This window comes from Atractosteus spatula, chromosome 7 (genome assembly GCF_055471065.1).
Source record: "Atractosteus spatula isolate fAtrSpa1 chromosome 7, fAtrSpa1.hap1, whole genome shotgun sequence".
In the NCBI taxonomy this organism is placed as follows: Eukaryota; Metazoa; Chordata; class Actinopteri; order Semionotiformes; family Lepisosteidae; genus Atractosteus; species Atractosteus spatula.
The window spans coordinates 16,500,499-16,520,039 of record NC_142712.1 but is presented as its reverse complement, the minus strand read 5'-3'; the positions used below and the strand labels follow the sequence as shown (position 1 = coordinate 16,520,039).

At 37.6% G+C, this 19,541-nt stretch overlaps 1 protein-coding gene across 4 annotated transcripts in view; it reads left to right on the top strand.

Annotated features, from left to right (window-relative positions):
* Positions 1–7,625: 7,625 nt before the first annotated feature.
* The window catches only part of dclk1a (doublecortin like kinase 1a), a 103,933-nt gene continuing 92,017 nt past the window's right edge, over positions 7,626–19,541 (top strand). For all 4 annotated transcript variants that reach the window (XM_088922437.1, XM_088922439.1, XM_088922436.1 and 1 more), the window contains exons 1-2: positions 7,626–8,022; positions 14,736–15,082. In XM_088922437.1, coding sequence (XP_088778563.1) covers positions 7,644–8,022; positions 14,736–15,082 — 726 coding nt within the window. In that variant the 5' untranslated portion in view covers positions 7,626–7,643. The remainder of the gene's footprint in view (positions 8,023–14,735; positions 15,083–19,541) is intronic.

The window sequence follows — 19,541 nt, the reverse complement described above, 5'->3', positions numbered from 1 at the left end:
GTTACTTTAATCCAGATTGTCACAATTACTACTACTGTACTGTATAAACTACTGTACAGTATAATTGTTTTTTTGTATACATAAAGTAACTAGTTCAATCGGGACTTTTTTAGTAGTGTTTGGGTTTCTGAAAAACACATTAGGAAGAATTGCACTGAACGAGTCTGGTTTCATAAGAGTGAATGGTTATTCATGAAGGAAGTATCTGTTTTTTTAGTTCATGAGTGGGTAGATTACCATGCGTGTTTCAAAGGATTTACTGGTAAGGAATCCGAGGGTTTGCAAATGGAAGTCAGAATTGTAGAATTTCAGTATTTTTTTAATTACTGTTAAAATTCTGAAAGGAAGCAAAATTAAAAGGGAATATTCTGAAAGTGGGAGATGTACAAACACATGTTGTGGCCTTTTAAGTCCATAAGAAAAGTTACAAACGAGAGGAGGCCATATGGTGTATTGAGCTCATTTGGTACAGTAGTTAGCAGCTAATTGATAAGTAACTCATCCAGCCATTTCTTGAAGGAAATTCTAGGTGGTGGAGGGAATGATGTACAATTCCAGCAGGTTATAATGACACAAACATTGTTTTCTTTTTTTTATAATTTTGAATTTTTTTCAAAATAATTTCGAAAATTGTATTTGAAAAATTAGGAGAACTGTTGTATAAATGAAATTCAAGTCAAAGCTTAGCGATATTTAATTTACTATTGGATACGTCTGACGTGGTGTAAAATTACATTACATTAGGTAAAAATAGAAGTAATTCTGAATAATGGGACATTGGCTTAATAAAGGGGCTCTCTCTTAAAGTAAAAGTTTGCAAAGCAGGAATGTTCCAAAGATAGATACAATAATGGAACAGGCTGTTTTGCAAATAGATTCTCTGACATGAAAAAAACACAAACTCGTACCCACACAACTAGTAATTCATTCTGAATATGAATATTAATCTGCATATATTTGCCTAGGGAAATACTGATGAATAGCAATCACAAATTTGAAGTACTCTATATAACTGGAGAGAGCTAAAGCCTTCATCCATATTCAATCAGCAGTTTCAGTGTGGGTAGTAGTTACATAAGTACAAGTCGTGATTCCTTGCTTCCACAATATGTGGTAATTCCCACTTTTTCAGTTTGAACCATCCAGAATCATACATTCTGGCTGAGCAGAAGCCCATTGTTCATATGGACCATGTTTTGATATTTTTTAAAGAAATGTAAATTTTATTGGAAGAATTAGGAGAACTATTGTATAAATGAAATTGAAGTCAAGGTTTAGCGGTATTTACTATTGGAAACGCCTGACATGATAATGCCTCTCCAGGCTTATTGTCAGCTCTGCAAAATGCAGAAATTGCAACCTAGTTCCTTGGGATTAATAAAACAAAACATAACCTGAATCAGTCAGACTGAAAATGGATGACAAGGGGCTTCTGTTCTGAGAATTTAATCAGGTGAGGAGTTTAAGGAGCGTGGATTTTTTTTATTAACCTTTCAGGCTTGTCAGGACCCAGGGCTTGCCTGCCCAATCTTTGACTTCCAAGAAGGCAGGATTTTTTAGTCCACATTCTGTGCTCTTCATTTTTGTTTGAGCTTTGTCTTCAAGAGACGCTCCAAGTCTCTTCAAAGAGGCTGTTCAGTAGCAACTCAAGCACCACAATTTAGCATAAGGAGGCAATTTCTTCTCATTTGCAAGCCTGCCAGCCTCTTTGTCAGCTCACCTTTGTTCACTTTGTTTTGAGATCATTTTTGTTTTGTTTCAGAAGCCTACAATAAACAGTGTCACAACTGAATACTTTGAAAATGAATAAACCTTTCCTGTCCCTGTTACAAAATCTGCTTTTTGTTAGTCATTCTTAAAATTGGAACTGTAAACTGTATCAATTTTAAATGATAGAAAATAAATGAGTCTTTATAGAGACATTTAGTATTGCAAATGGTCCGCTCTTATAATAGTGTCTCTTAACTATGAAACAAAGTCATTAAAGCCCTATACTGTATTTCTGAAGTTTAAGTGCCAAATTACAAAATTTGATTCTAGCAAGAGGTACTGTAGGTATTTGAGTGCTGTTTATCTTGTGCTTTGGCAAAGATATACATTAATTCAGTATGCCGTGTTTCTAGGGCACATTTCCCTTTATACAGTACAAAAAAAGAAATTAAAGAACATGACAAAGAAGATATAATTTTGAATGAAATATAACAAACTGCCCCAGGTTTTTAGAGCTATTTTACATAGTATGGTTTTAAGCTAGTTTTCTCAGATTAGTTTATATGCCACTGAACTGTCCCAAACCCCTATAGAATTGCTTGCACTGCCTCCTTTACTTAAAATGCTCTAGTAGGTTACATTTCTGTAATTTATAGCTTAACTACTGTTTTTTATTTTGATGGAAATCTATTGCTTATTGATTTATGGTAGAAACCGCCCTTTGTCTTTTGGCTCTAGTGGACCTAAAGTAGTGGGACAATGCTTTGGCTGTGTGCAGTATTCAATTCTTTTACTTAGAAGTGGGGGGCTTGCCCACAGCTTGAATACATGGATAGTAACCTGGAGTCTCATCAATCAAAGGGATGCAACTGAACTGGTTGTTATAGAACAGGGTCTCCCAACCTTGGTCTTGAGGGGGGGCTTGTGCCTGCTGTTTTTTGTTCAAACAGAGCCTCTGTTAATCACCACATCTAATTCATACAGTATCTTTAATTAATCCATGTGCTTGTTTAAATCTTTGCTTTGCCTGCTTTTGCATTCAGTTTCAGAAATGCCCAACTTCAAGCATATTGTTGCATCAACTTCACTATGTAGACCTCTTTGTAGTCTCTGTTTATTAAGAGTTTTCTCCCTCCTTTCTGTCTAATCAGAGTATTTTAATCTAAAAATCAAACAACGAAAATTCCCACATTGCTTTTTCATCTTTCTACAGAGGTCCAGTTAGCTACCTTTCCTCTAACACACTAAATGAGGCGAGTTCTAAAACTCAGAAATTGGTATAGGGCTGCTATTGGTAAATGCTCCTAATTACCAGTGTTGATAACTGCCTGTAACTAATGTGCACTGATGGTTTACACTTGTTTATGCACATATGTAAAAAATACTCTAGTTAAAAGTGTTGGGTAACAACTTGCTAATTAAGAATTTTCTTCTTTATTTCTGACTAAGCAGATCTTACTAACTGATCAGTTGATGATCAGCAGACACAGGTGGGAATGACACAGTGAGTCAGTGCTGTTTTCTGTTGAAGTGCAATTGGTTACACAGTATTTCAGCTAGCATATCTGAATGAGGGCAGTCCTGAAAATCACTAATTGGCACAGGGTTTATGCCATTTCAAGTCTCAATCAGCTTCTTAAGAGCTGATAACAAATTTCCAAATAGGGCACAAATAAAAATTGAAGTTAACTGGGATGACTGGATTGGAAAAACCAGAAGAGACGGGTGTTACCCAGGACCGGAATTGAGAACCATTGAACTTGGGTATTTCTGAAACTAAGGCCTGAGCAAAGAAAGAAGGTCTATACAAGTAAGCAGAAATATTACTGGCAGCATATAACACTGGTGACTAAAGGCTGCATGGACACACTTGGTTAAATCTAGTATAAAGTCATTAAAACAATAAACCTATGTGAGAGGAGAGCTGAAATGCATCACCTGGCACAAGTTTGCATGCTAATTTCTATTCTTTGCTGTTAATTAAGAACTAAAACTTCAAACACCAAGTTCTATGTCAGACCTTTATGATCGAAACTAATACAACTCAGTTGAAGTAAAAACCAAATGAGTCAGGTATTCCGAGCCGAAGATCGGGAAACACAGCTTTGGGTCACTGGTTTATTATTTTGATCTGACTGCTTTGAAACAGCCTGAGAGACGCATAGGCCATGGTACCCAGGATGTTTTGGCTAAATGAGTCACAATTGTATACCAGGCCTATAGTTGTGACTATCCCTGATCTATGACAACCCATTTATTTGTTCACTTTGCTAGCTTGATATGAACAAAAAGCTTGATATGCTTAGAATAAAATCGAGAAATGTATGTGAATGAAAATAATTTGTAAGAGCTGAATTTGATCCACTATTGCAATCGAATGTCAATTCAATGCAGAGTTGAAGTGCAAATATTGTTTTCACTTGAGACTCTTGTAATTAGTTTTAAATTTTGTTTTTGTCTGTCTTGGCTTGTTACATCACAGGCATAGAATCAGACCTTACTTAACATTTCAGCACCATCGCAGCCATCTAGAAGACACTTACATCACCCCGGTGCCCTGCAGTATGAGACCAACAGCTATTTATAATTAATGTGATGTATTTAGTATGATTAATTAATTTGCTCACCTGCTGGGGGGTAAAATGCAAACCCTTTCCTTTCTTGGGCTGTCAGTGCCATTTACTGGAAATGACAATCTTGCTGCTGTCTTTATTTCACAGTGCAATTTGAAATAGCATTTATAGAAAAGGTTAGGTTTTAAAAAATCATCAGAGTTCATCTCATCGCTAGAGCAATACTTAAAAGCTGGACCTGTCAGACAACTGAGATAAATACTCTGTTTAAAAGGTCAAAATCCTCAAGTCATTATGCAGAGTGAACTGGAAGGTGCTGTATAGTATATTCAGACAGTGTCTGGACTTTGAAAGGAGACCTGAACTCTCCATGTTGACCCCTCATGTTCACCTTGCATAATGCAAATATAACTGGTCGCAAATGGTAAGGGTCCTGATTGTTCTATTGTAATTCAAGTAGTACTGTCAAGCGGTGAGTCAGACTGTACTTGACCATGCAATCTGAACCTCAGCTTGTAAAGCTTCAACTAAACAATTTTGATGTAGATAATTTTTAAAAGTGGTACCATGCTAGAAAATTATAGTAGGCTAGTCTGTTGAAGCACATGTTTGCAGTAGATACAGCCTCCTTACACATATTTCTGGTATATTCTTGAAAGTGTATCTTGAAGAGCTTTGAAGGCCAAAAACATTTGATTTACCTCCTAAAGACAATCCTATTCATCATGATTCTTATTTACAGTACTACTAATCAGCATTGTCACCTTCAATTTTCTATTTTTACTTCTGATGTATGTTTAACTTGAGCTGTGATATACTGTTGGGCAAAGTTCCAATATTCATCTGGTACTGTAGGTTTTTATCGCATCTCAGTATATTATAACTATTCTGCTGACCAGTATTGTATTTTAATTGTACTGTTGTTCTGTTGCACCTATATAAGTTCCCCTGGATAAATATGAAGCAAATAATAAATGTTAGGTTTCAAAGGATCCTTTTCAAATTTTAATGGTCAGCATAGAACTTCATTTTACACAGAATTTAATGATATGATCCCATAAGAAGGCAATTTTTCTGCAATCCCAGAAGGGACTGACCTGAAAGATGTTAGCCTACGCTAATGACGTAAATGCAAAGCAGTAGGGTCTGCTGGAAAAGTACACTGTGCCTTCTTTCATCAGTGTCTCAAGATTGTTTCTAAAAATGTAGACAAATGCCAAATATGTTCTAAGAGCAGCTACTCTGCACATGTGCTCCTTAGCAGTGCTCAGGGACCCGTTAGACTATTCAAATCTTCAGGCAGTGCTCAACCCAGAGGTGAGATTTTCATCTTTAATTGTCTTGACTGACTGCTCGGCCACACAACCATTGTAATTATACTTACAGTACAAAGCACAGAGATACCTTCCCAACTGAGGATGTTTAACGCCAAATAAAAGAGATAACAGCTGAATCTCTTTCCACAAGGCTAGAATTCTAGGATTGTGAATCTGCAGTCATTTGTACAGTAGGGAATGGCTGTATTCTAGTACAGATACTCTAAAAGGCCACAAACATTGATACACCTCTCTGGATTTGATGGCCTGAACCATTTCAATTAAGGGGGGGCTTTTAAACCCCAGCATTTCTTACTCCTTATCTCCAAACATTAAAGGAATACAGGAAAAAGAGCCCACCTTATGAAAAACCACAAAAAGCAAACCTGCAAAAAACAATGCACTAAACCAGAATGGTAGGAGATGCAAGCTATTGTATTGTAGGGGCTATATTTGGCAGCAGACTGAATGAATCTTTGCTGGTATTAAACATTTATTTTTATAGAAGCATAAATGTCTCAAAACAAATGTTTTCCTAGATTTTTGAAGACTGTATGTCCTACTCAGTGATTAATGATTTAAATCCAAATCTTTACATTTTTAAGAATTTCACTTTAAAATTTGAATCTTCATAAGTGCCCTGTAGGTACAGTATATATACTGGTTATACTTGTGTGTACAGAAAGGTTCTATTACAGACAAATCATAGAGGTATCGAAATGTTACAGCAATTGAATGTTTTGCGGCTGTTGCATGTGTACAGTATATATATATACACGTACCCATTCCGAATTTGGCAAAGCAGTTGTAAAATACACTAAGCAGATTTCAGCTCTGTTACAGGAGCCCAACGCGAGAGAGGTGGGGAGGGTATGTGCATGATGGAAGGCTGCGTTGAGGGGCTGCATTTCAATGAGGGACGGACCAATGCAAATCACTGCAATAACACGGCAGCAGAAGAAAGCAGCTGCTACCCAGACTCCCTCATCACACACACAGGCAGGGTACGAGAAGACAACAAAGAGGTTCAGGTTTACACTGCAGAATTTACTGATTCAACACAAATAAATAAAAGACAATATTAAAATTAAGTTATTCAGCATCTTAGGAGACGTATCTTTGCGAAGACTCATCTGCACCCGTAGCCACTTGAAGGTAAGTCAACACGCCGGGGGAAGTACGGTCATAATTGCTAAAATTGTATCCTGAAACAATACGTGCCTGTAATTTAATATTCAGTAAATTGCTACTGTACATTTGTCACCCGTGCCTGTTCTTTAATGGCTTTGAAAAAGTGCATGTCTGCATGAGAAAGCACCGGCTATTTATGTGTTATTCCATACACGAGGTATACAATTTAATCGTCTGCAATTCCAAAGATTTCATTGAATACATTTATATTTTGTAAATATAAACAGGGCCATTCATATTCCTGCTTTTTTCTTTCATTACATAATTTCATTACATCAGTGTAACTTGGGATGTTTTGTATAAATAACGGAAACATCTGTCCTCTTTGTTTTATTGTCTAAATGGATTAGAAATTAGACAAACACACCTTTGAAAACACACAGGCTGCCCCTGTAATTTTTACAAAGCTCGTGTAACAAGTCAGTGTATTAGAACTGAAAACGTATTATGCATACAATATTTCCTGTTCCCTTGTTCCTTTCATTTTAACAGATATTTGTTGTTCTCAAGTACGAGTGCATTTGCAAATCAGCTTGTGTGCAGAAAATAATATAGTGAGCAATTAAGACAGCTATAGTAAATTGGGGATCGTAGCAACACCGGGAATAACAGCAATTTAATCTGTAATTAGAAAGTTATTTTCTTTAATATCTATGGTCGGTTCACAGAAGAGCTAGGTTCAGTTATTTGCGTAATAGCATTGGGGATTGATTTAACACCTGGCACCCTCATTATTGATTGCGCGCCGTAGATGTGTTCACAGATGATTGCGCATTTTTTTCCTCCTGAAATGTTAACAATTAGGTACTTTTTTCCCCCCTGCTCTCTTCCCCAGGTCATAAATCATTGAAAAATGTCCCAAGGGAGAGACATGGAGTTGGAGCATTTTGATGAGAGAGATAAAGCACAAAGGTACAACCGAGGAAGCTCGCGGGCCAACGGTTTGCCAAGCCCTACCCATAGCGCGCACTGTAGCCTGTACAGAACCCGCACCCTCCAAGCCCTCAGCTCGGAGAAAAGGGCAAAGAAGGTTCGCTTTTACCGCAACGGAGACCGATATTTCAAGGGAATCGTATATGCCATCTCACCGGACAGGTTTAGATCATTCGAGGCACTTTTAGCTGACCTTACTCGGACTCTATCTGATAATGTTAATTTGCCGCAGGGAGTCAGAACCATCTACACCATAGATGGTACCAGAAAGATCACCTCGTTGGACCAGTTAGTTGAAGGTAAGACAACACTTTGCTTCCAAATGGGTTTGTGTAACAGGAGACAAACAATATAAGACCAGATCTGCCTTTCACGAAACGTATTACTGTTGTTCCACGTACTGTAGGTCTTTCAGTTTTCTTTCTGATATGAGTATGTTTTCTTTACATCCTTTTTGGAGGTCCACTAAGCAGGGAATGTCACTGTGAAAGAGAACTTCATTACAAACGAATTAATCAAAGTATCAAAAACTCTGGAACTCAAACAGGTTTGTTTGTTTTTTCTTTTCTGGGAAAAAAAGTGAGGGCAATGTTTTCCAGTGCTGGGACTCAGAAAAAATAGAATTAACTTTTATTTAACAATTATTTTGCAGCAGAAGTGCTCATCAAACTATTATAATGTTTTATCTGCTCCTATAACATGCACTTAAATCCCCACTCCTCACTAAGGGCATTTAAGTGAATATGCTTTCTGGTCCCCATGTTGTTGTCTATTGTCTTTGATAGTTATCTTCACAAATAATGTTTTATCTACAACACCAAGCAATGATTTTTAGGAATATTTGTCTACATTTAACCTGTAGATTTTAACCAGTAGACACTTGATATGTTCAGTCTGTTTTGTGTGTTTTTGACTGATTAATTTGAACGAAATTCAAATAAATTTCAAAACAGTGAAAAACAGAGTGCCTTTGGTTACTGGACATATTTTGGGTTGTGACTCTATGAACTGGCATGTCTTTGAACTTCACACATTCTTGACTGAAGTTACCAGATTTGAACACTACACATTTCTGGTTTGTTTTTAATGCAGGTAAGCATATCTGTAAGTGTGTTTTATTAAAAAAAAATGAAGGAACTTCAAATTTCTCTGTTGGCATATACCATAAATATGGTATCGGTATCGTAGGAGTTACAGAAGCCTCACTAAACCCAAGCGATGGTAATTAATATTTTATGAGGTGGCTGGATCACACAGCACATTTGAACACATCTTTTTACATCAACAGGAATTGGGAAATGGGTATATTTTTTATTAATTTAGAATTGCTAATTATTCTCCCTGTGTTCACTCGGGATTCCTCCGGGTGTCCTGGTTATCCCCCACAGTCCAAAGACATACAGGTAGGTTAAGTGGCTTCTGGGAAAATTGGCCCTGGTGTGAGTGTGTGTGTGGCTGAGTGTGGCCTTGCAGTGGACTGTCATCCCATCCAGGGTGCACTCTGCCTTGTGCCTGTTGTTTGTTGGGTTAGGCTCCAGCTCCTCTGCAATAAAGTGGTTAGAAAATAGTCTTAACAAATATTATTTTTTTTTTACCTTTACGGATTTGGTATAGTCAGTTGTGTGTGACATAATGAGATTCTTGGATCATGAATGTAATAGCAAGCAAATGAACGCTGAGCAAAACTGGCCTGCTCTATTTTGCAGCCTTCCTTAAATGCTCTTAAAATTCTGACAGGCAAACTGGAGTTCAGTCCTGTTCTTATGAGTTTTATTAGTTAATTGTAACTACAAAGCCTAAACCTGGATGGAAATAATCAACTTTCCCAATAACTGAGAATTATATAGTATTTATTTATGTTGTATATGAAGATGGGTTTCTACTGTACATTTATAAACACTGCTTATGTTAAATCTCTGGGACCACAATACAAGTACGGTACAGTACATACAGCAGAGAGCAGTGGGAACTTGCAGTTTGCCACTACAGTCAATTGAAGAAGCTGTTTCTTGGAGAGGGGGTTAAATTCAGTGTAAAAACTGGCAGCATGGTCAAGAATTTGAAAGTTAGAAAGAGTTAGCCTCCTTTATTTTCCAGTGACCTCCATGTTTTTGTTTGATATTTAAAACTTTAATGAAGCTTAAAAATCAGTAGCCATCTGTGTCCATTAAGGATGCGATGTTGTCACCGCAAATACTGTCTTGATCTCCATTATGTCTCTAAAGCATAATTTGACCTATCAGTATCCTGGCAGTGTGAAGACTTTACTTTTCATTCAACATCAGAGGCATAGAGCAAGTCTTTTCTCAATGTGTAATTTAAAAGTCATTTTATACTGAGCTCTCTGGGTAGCTCAACCATTATAGGCCCTTGCTTGGAGTGTTGATTCAGCCTTAGGGCACACATTATTCTGGTTCTGCCTGGGGTCTTTCATGCATCCATCCATTTTTTTTAGGCTTCTCTTCCTTTCACGACCACAGGGGTGCCAGAGCTTCTCCCGACAAGCGATGGGCACAAGTTCTTTCAGCTTTTGGCAGAACAACAATTCTTGTCACTTGCCCGGTGTCTGCACTGCAGGCCAGCAGTGACGTCCGTGAGAAACGAGCATCTCCTCCATTCGGTGCTGGTTCTCATGGGAAGGGCTGTGAAACTTGCAGCGCATCAAACGTTGAATGGGTCTGATGGGTGGACAATGCTGCTTCTCATTCTCCGTTCCAGAGTCATAAATGTAGAATCTCATTTTAGGCAGCTGGCGATTCTGAATTGCGTCCGTATGTCAAAAGATTGGAAATTCCCTTTAAACATAGGCCTTCTGTCTGCTTAATGGCTTGTGGTGTGAGGGCACTGATTTGCATTATGTTGAGAAATTTCTCGGAACAAACTGTTAGTTCATTTCTAGTGCTTAAAGTTCAACACAAATAATTATGACGAGTCATACGACAAGTCAGTTTTTTCGTGGGAGGTAAGATAAGATTGTATTTAAACTAGCAGATTATTATGGAATTTCATCATATTATGTAGGGTAACAGGAATAGGCCAGGACAGCTGGGTTTAATTTCCCCTCAAGGTAAGCTCAGCTCAGACTGTGGAAAATATGGTGGGAGAAGTCGGAAATTTCATTTGGCAGAATGAAGCCTATATTCCTAAGAGATGAATATCTTTTAATATCTTACCCTCTGATTTCATACTCTCTAGAGGCATAAGGAGCTGAGCTTTTAGACAGCATAACAGCACATGGCGGATCACATTGTCTTTTAATTCCACTGTAAAAAGCACTAAGTTCAGGACCTCTCCAATGGTCTATTGGCTGTAATAGATGATGTTACCTACAGAAGTGCAATTACATGATGTTTAATTTTGATTTAAAATACTCTGATTTTCTTAATTTATTGATGGCATTCATCAAGTTTAAAGCAGGAAATGCGTTTTAAGCATGCTTCCTGGAGCATAGGAGCTTAGATCCCAGACTATGGCCATAACAGCTTATATAAATAAGAAAAATTGTCCTCACTTGAGGTCTCAATTAGAGCAGAAGATATCGATGCAGTCTGGTAGTGACTGTAGAGTTGTGTTGTTTACCGCTGAACACTAAGGCGTAAATAACTTTGCATAATGACTGTCAATTGTTTATAGCTGTTTCTAATCTTCAGTCATGGTGAAAAATGTGATGTGTGTAATAATTGCGCAAAACTACTTTAAAAAACAATTCTAAAATATAAATTATTTCAGCGGTCTTAAATTTCTCTTTGTTGAGTGAAGCAATATACTGTACAGTATATACAAAATCACTGAATTAAGAAATTGTCTTGAATATCTAATATCCAAATTGTAACCTGTTTTATAAATGGGTTCTCAGTCTGCCTCAACAAGATGACCTTGAAGTAAATTGTGCTAAAAATGTAAAATTATGTACTGACGAGTATCTAAATTAAAATAGGGCATTTCATTAATGATAAATGAACAATTAACCTTTGTGCTGCAGCCTGTGATGTAATGATTGTTTTTCGACAGTTCATTTCCACTGTTTCAACTGTTTAATTGAGTTTAGAGAATAATTAATGTTGTGAGGGTGTTTTATCTCTTTTTTTTTTCTTTGCAAAGCGGTAATAGATTTGCATAAAAGTATAAATACATATATATTTAAATAAAAGGAGCCAATGGTATAATTTCTTCTGAAATGCCATTTTCAGTTTGTGAAAAACTGCTTTTGAGGCACAAGTGTGCACTGTGTATAAAGGTTGACTGGAAGATTGAAATTAAGAGTGTGCTGGTAGAACAACCTTTTGCACTTTTGGCTGATATGCAACTCAAAAGGCATGGTTAGGTACCTCCTTTTTTTGGAAAGTGCCATGGCTACTGCCGAGTATACCAAAAATATATCGGTGGAATATTTTTGAAATGTCATGATTAAAATTACACAAACCCATGGATATTTGATGCACCTTTTACATATCAAACTAGTATTTGATATTTCATTATACTTGTAACATCGGCTGTTGGCTATAACTTCTCCCAGTGCTTAATTGTTCACAACAGTATTGCTTTCTTAGGCATTTTTACTCACTAATCATACTGGAGATTGTTGAATAAGTGCTAGGTTAAAATACAGCTCTTATCCTTCTTAGTGCATCAAGAGCTATATTAAGCGCAGGAAGTTATGCAATGTAGAGGCTTGGTGTGCCTGTCATACTCACACTGAAGTATTCGGCCTTAGTCTATGAATGGTCACAAATTGTATGTTTCTACTGTGTTTAATACATAATGGTCTGATGTTTCTACAGTATAAATTTTCGTCACCCCAAAGAATATCAAAAATACTTCATTGAATTTTGCATTGACTCAAATCATCTCATTAGTGAGATAGTTCAATGTTTACAGGTAAGATTTTGATCTGGCAGATTTCAAATCATATGCCACCAAGATTGGGGCCTCTTCAGGTTCCAAAAAGTGCACAGTGGTAGAATGATTGCATGTTACTATCTTGATCAAGTACTGGAATCTTACTTGCTTCTCTTCCTGTGGGCAGTGCACATTGCCATGTTACTTTGAACATTACTACAGTAGATTGAGCTGGGATGTAGTACCAGGAGCTAGGAGACCAGTGAATACATAAGTGTTTACACAGGCTCTAGGAGTGGACTAAGGCAGAATTCCTGACAGAGCTGGTCATTGTTTTTATTGCCCTAATGGACTCGGACACTTAATTCCTTTATATAACAGGTTTTATAAGGCATCCGGACAGACAACAGTATTATAAGGCCCTGAAAAAAACAAAAACAAATTGGACTTTAACTTGACTAAACTTTCCTCAATCTTCGTCACCATGAGGTGACAAGTCATGTGAATCTTGTAATGACCAGTATAATGTATCATGCCTAGATTGACAAAGGGTATACTTTGTAGGGTATTATATTTTTTGTACATACTGTTACAGGTGACTACTGTTATAGGTCTCTTAGAGTTTAGATAAAGTGTGAAACACCTGGCAGTGTAAACATTTCCAGCTTCAAAGCAAAAGTGATGTTTGCTGATATGTAGGGGTCCAGAATCTGTGATCAGGGCAATCCTACACTTTACCAAGGTTAACCTTATTTAAATAAGTTCTGGGTAAATGATTAAGTGTCAAAAGTGTGGGATAAAAGAGAGGACAGAAGGAAGACACCACGAGAGAGGGAGGAGACAGGAAAAGACGTGTTCCAGGCAAGAGGTCCTTGGTTGAGATCATCCTTAAAGACCTGATTGGAGCTATGTAAACCTTGCTAAGAGAGCTTACTATTCTATAGCTTTTAGGGAACTTGGAGTTTTAAACACCCTCTTCTGCTTAGTGGGTGCATTTTGGAATAGGGAGATAGAGTCCCATTTGTTTTATGGCATCTGGGTTTACAGAGAGAGATTTAATCATAGACTCTATTCTATTTAAGTGATAAGCTGCCTTCTCTACTATTTTAATAATAATAATAATTCTGGACACTCCACTCAAAGCTCTTTACAGGTAATGAGGACTCCCCTTCACCACCACCAATGTGCAGCATCTACCTGAATGTGCCAGAACGCTCACCACCCATCAGGTTTTATTGGGGAGGTGAAAAGAGTAATGAAGCCAATTCATAGATGGGGATTATTAGGAGGCCATGATTGGTAGGGGCCAATGGGAAATTTGGCCAGGATGCCAGGGTAACACCCCTACTCTTTTAGAGAAACGCCCTGGGATTTTTAATGACCACAGAGAGTCAGGACCTTGGTTTTATGTCTCATCCAAAGGATGGCGTCTTTTTACAGTATAGTGTCCCCGACACTGTACTGGGGCTTTAGGATGCACACAGACCGCAGGGTGAGCACCCCCTGCTGGCACCACTAACACCTCTTTCAGCAGCAACCTTAGTTTTTCCCAGGAAGTCTTCCATCAAGTTACCGACCAGGCTCACACCTGCTTAGCTTCAGTGAGTTGCCAGTTGTGAGTTGCAGGGTGATATGGCTGCTGGCAATTTTGGCTTCTGTAGACATTAATTAAGAGTTTAATATTTAGTGGCAGACTGGAGTTTTTGGTGGTCTAAACGTACTGTAGGTCTCTGAAACACCTTGTCTGTAAATGTGTACTGTACATAGGAAAACAAGTGTGTTGTATGTTTATGTGGTGTGTAGTATAGTGTGTGTATTGTCATTGTTAATAATTATTTGTTTAAACCAAGTGTGCCTGAATTATTGCTCTGTTCATCAAAACTGTGCAATAGAATAAAATAAGTAATGTGCCTCTAACTATACCAACTGCTCTGGTATATTCCTGGAGAAATCCTTACAAGTTGGGGGTTATAATACTTTATTTTAATTATTGACTAAGCCACACGGTCCATTCCTGATTTTCTCCATTATCGTAACCCCCCTTTGTAATAATACAGTAGAAGCGGCATGGTGGTGCAGTCGTTAGCATTGATGCCTTGCAGCGCTGGGGCCCTGGGTTCAAAGGAGAAACAGTGTCCCAATCAACCGTGATCTCCTTTGGCTTCCTCTGCAGGTGAAAGCTATGTGTGCGGATCGATAGAGCCCTTCAAGAAACTAGAGTACACGAAAAACGTGAACCCCAACTGGTCTGTCAACGTCAAGACTGTGGCTTCCGCCCGGCCACCCCCAGCCCTGGGTGTTGCCAAAGCCAGCCCCACTGAAGCAAAGGAAAACAAAGACTTCATCCGCCCCAAACTGGTCACCATCATCCGCAGCGGGGTCAAGCCACGCAAAGCCGTCCGCATCCTCCTCAACAAGAAGACCGCACACTCCTTTGAGCAGGTGTTGACCGACATCACCGACGCCATCAAACTGGACTCTGGTGTGGTCAAGAGGCTGTACACACTCGATGGGAAGCAGGTAAGACTACTCTCTGTTTAGCCTTTCTGTGTTCTTACGGGTTGGACTTCTTTCTGTTCATATGCTAAAGCTGTGAATGTGCTTTAAATGCTTATTTTCACCAGTGTGGGATGCATCTGGTGTTTTAAAACATTTTTAATGGATATACATAGCATTGCATTGTGTGAAAAGGGGAACATAAGCTTCTTTCATCTCATGAAGCAAAACTGTTTCATTCCATAAGGCTCATTATCTTTAAAAGGAATTTATTTCAAATGCTCCATGTGGAAATTTTGAAAGATACAACATTCCCTGGGGAAATGCAAACAGAAACAACAGAAAAATGCAAATCATAAACTGAAAACTGAAATGAAAGATATCAGAAAACTGTCCACATACAGGTCAGACTCAAAATCTTTTACATACAGTATTTTTTTTAATACCATTTGTTTCAAAAACTTCATTATAATGTTTTTTTACTTGAAGGATTACTCAGTTTTTCTGACCAGTTGTGCTAGAGATTTGGAGAAATGAGAACAAACTGTAAAATAATATGGACATATTGTTTATGTAGACGTTTTAGACTATTCGACTCAACTGGACTTTAGCCTTGAGAGAAAGTTTCTACAACTGGAGCTCCAAAAGAATAATGTACGTTGTATTACATTATAATGGATAACAGTGTTGCCATTTTCTAACTGATCTCACAAGCTAAGCAAGGCTGGAACCAAAGCAGTGCCTCAGTACGGTGACAGAAGTTATTGCTCCAGGAGGTGTTATCCTTTGGATGAGGTGAAACTGAAGGATTGACCACTGGATTATTAAAGATGCCATGGCACTGTTTGTAAAATTAGAGGTGTTAACATTGGCATTCAGGCTGAAATCTGTGGATTTTAATCTGAAGTTCCCCCTTAATTCAGATGGTGAAGCAATTTCTCCCTGATCTGACGTACTACTGCCAGTGTGTAATGGCTGCAGTATGTCACCCAGGTTGGAACTGCATATCAGTGGTGGATGAAGGGGTTCCTGTCCATACTCTGGAATGTGATCAAAAGCACTATATACTGCAAATGCTAGTTTACATTAATTATAAAATATATTATAATATTTACTAGGTGCTCCAGATTAAAATTAGTGAGAAGTAAACTGGAATCATTTTTATTGGGATCCATTAATTTGTCATATAGGCTGGTAAAAATAAGTATTTACTGTGACACTTGTATTATGAGAGGCCATATTTCTTGTTGACAGTTAAATCAAGGCAGCTTTTGTGTTTCTGTTTTTGTGCTTTGAATAAGTCAGTTACACTTTTAATCTCAGATTGCCCTGTTGTATGTTTTTCATTTAAAATTGTGGAATTTTGGCCATGCTATCAACATACATGTATACATGGTACAAGGGGGAGGGTGAATATTTAAGGCACTAAATAAATGTTGCATTTAGGCTAAATGCAGCTTTCTGACTTTCCCATTTACCCAACCAACACACTCTTCCAGCTCCTTTGTGGTTGCACAGGCTTCTGAAAAGTACTTAAGAGGATTATTGCTGGAATTAAGCAACAGCCAATTGTGTATTCCTTACTATGGTATGATTTATGGCTTTCAGATTCATCTGCCTGCTGTTTCATTTATTTTGCACTCTGCTTCTTGTTGAAAGACCTCTTGACGAGCTGTGTTGCACCTGAAAATGTGTTTATCATATGGCTTTTCTCCCCTTCTTTCTTTTCTCTCCTGTTTTCCAATGGCTGACTCAGTTTTTCTCCTGTAGGGGAAAAAAAACGTGAGCCAGACAAAATGATGCCTATTACCGGCTGTCATGTGGTTACCTGTCACCTCATCCTGTTTTTACTTACTGAGCTCTGTTGTTCCCAGAGCTCTTGAGCGCAGAAGGATTCCGTTAAATTTAAGCCATCTTTCTGTTCCCCAGGAAAATAGATACCACATTTTTAGTTACATTGGCTCATAATTACACAAAACAGCAGGTTAGTTATGTCGCAATATAAGATGAAATTATCTCACAATTATAATTGTCAACAAGGCCTGCACTCCAGGGAGACTTGTTGAAAGATTTGATTTTGAAACATACAGTAAAAAGAGAAGATCGTCTGCTAATGCTTAAAATCTGTTGGATACCATTTCTTAAAATCTACTACAAATGGTCATTTTATTAATACGTTGATATAGATTTTGAATTATTTCTAGCGCTCATGATTCAGGTCACAAACTCATCATCACTCTGGTTAGCTGTCCAGTCTCATTATTGAATGTGATGGGCTTGAATAAATTAATGCATTTTCCAAAGTTATTTGTTTTCAGTAAAAGTGTAAAGTTCAAAATCTGTCCTGTCTTAAACTCTCATGGAATTCTGGGTGAGCTCGCAATGGACATTTTCATCACCACTGGAGTCCAAGCAGCCTGTTCTGGTCTCCACTCAGCATCAAGACATTCCTTTATCAAGTTGACTGGCTTTAAACAGTCTGGATTGTATGATTTTGCCCAGATGAAGAATTTACACACTTTTTCCTTTACAAAGCTAAGCAGCTGTGGACTTACCAGCAATTATTTCTGTACTGTTGATCACAAGTGTATCGGAGTCCTGATTGCACCTAAAAATTCATTTCAGTTTTTGTTCCAGCCTCTGATCTCGTAGGTTCGTTCATGTATACCAATTTGGAACAATTAATTATTGAACTTGACTGTGGGTACTATGATCTCACACTAGTCCATTAGAAACACGGACACAACAAGTCTATACCTGCGTACCCTTCTGATCTGGAAAGTCTTGTCCCCAGTGCTTTTGCAGAGGACATGGTAGAAAGGGTTTACAGAATGTTCTTTGGAAGACAAGTTCAGAAATTATTTTGAACTTGATGCTTTATTTTTTAAATTAATACGTAACAAGTTTTTTCAATTTGACGACTTGGCTAGGCGCTCTGCTTACCTCAGTGCATGGCTTAAAATGGCAATATAATCAAGTGAAGTACACAGATTGCTTTGCATACTGTAGATAGTGTCTGATTCTGTGTCGTTCTTTTTTCAGCTTGTAATCAACTGATGAAAGCGTCACCATGATAACCTCCATCTGGTGCTACAAGAAGGTTATTGATTACTATATATAGGGAGTGAGCTGTGACTTTTCACCCTCCTCTGGTTGTCATGGAGACAGATTTACACCCAGTGCAGATAAATTTGTCACAGTTTGGACGTGAAAGCTCCAGTCTCATAGCCTGATCTTAGAACTCTTTTGTAATGATCTCATCTGGAATTTCCAAGTAATCTGAAAATATCAACATTGAACTTCCAGTACAAAAGTAATATCAAAGCAAAATTTGTAGCTGTGGAGCAGTGGTGTCACAGTTTATATTCCTAGAGGTCCTTGTGTATTCTGGGTTTTTGGATCTATTCATTTTCTAACCACTTGATTCAATTCAGGGCTAGGGAGAGACGGAGTTATCTGTTCTCATTTCTTACCAATAAGATCATATATATAGGATGTTTCCGATGGTCATTTGCAGTGTTTAACTCAAAACATTCACTTAATTAAAGGTATAGTTACCTAAAAATTATTTTTATTACCTAATTACCTAATAAATTATATTTATTAACTGGTTAGACTAACTATGTAACTTATGACGTCTTGGAACAGGGTGTCTATATTGTAGCATATTCTCAGGTTGCTGCTGGTATTCTATTTTGTGCGTGCACCCTGGTTTAAAATTGTTGAACTTGTTTTTTTGCAGCATTGTGACCTAATTAATTTTCACCCATCTCTAGGATTTCAAAGATTTGCAAATAAATGCAAATTTCTCGCACCTCAAGCAGTTTTGCTGAGTTTTAAAGATAACTCCGCACTACACAAATGTCTACAAAAGTGTAGAAGTATAACACATTTAAGCAATGTAACTTTCGGAGCTGTGAGATGTAGGGAAACATTTGCTCTACTTTCTTGAACACCAAGTGATTTTCTATGCTAATGTTTACGTTTAAAGAATTTTCTTTTCCATGCCTATATTTAGACTTTTCATCTGTTATAATTCTTTTCAGGGGCAAGTGTGCTGCACAGCACAATGCTTTGGCAGGCAGCCTGTAACCATGGTGTTAAATATTATGATACTGGATTTGTCAAGGAAGAGGTTAAGTAATTTGCTCTCGTTATTCAGAGAAACATGATATCTTATAATGGATCTTGACTGACAGCTAACGACAAGCAAAATCCTTCGCCTCATTTAAGGTTAATTGATTGCTAATCAGATACATAGATTAATAATGTTTGTAAATTACTAATGTGGTAGTGGAGGCACTTTAGGGCATAATCAACTCTGTTTTGAAATCATTATAAAGAGTTCCTAGTTGAGGGATTTTTGTAAACTTTCTGCAATTCTTTAGAACTTTATTTTAATATAGGAATGTAACAGACTGCAAGTTCCTAGCTCTGGTTTCCTGTACATTTCTAAAAATCCAAGTCGTGACTGATATTTCTG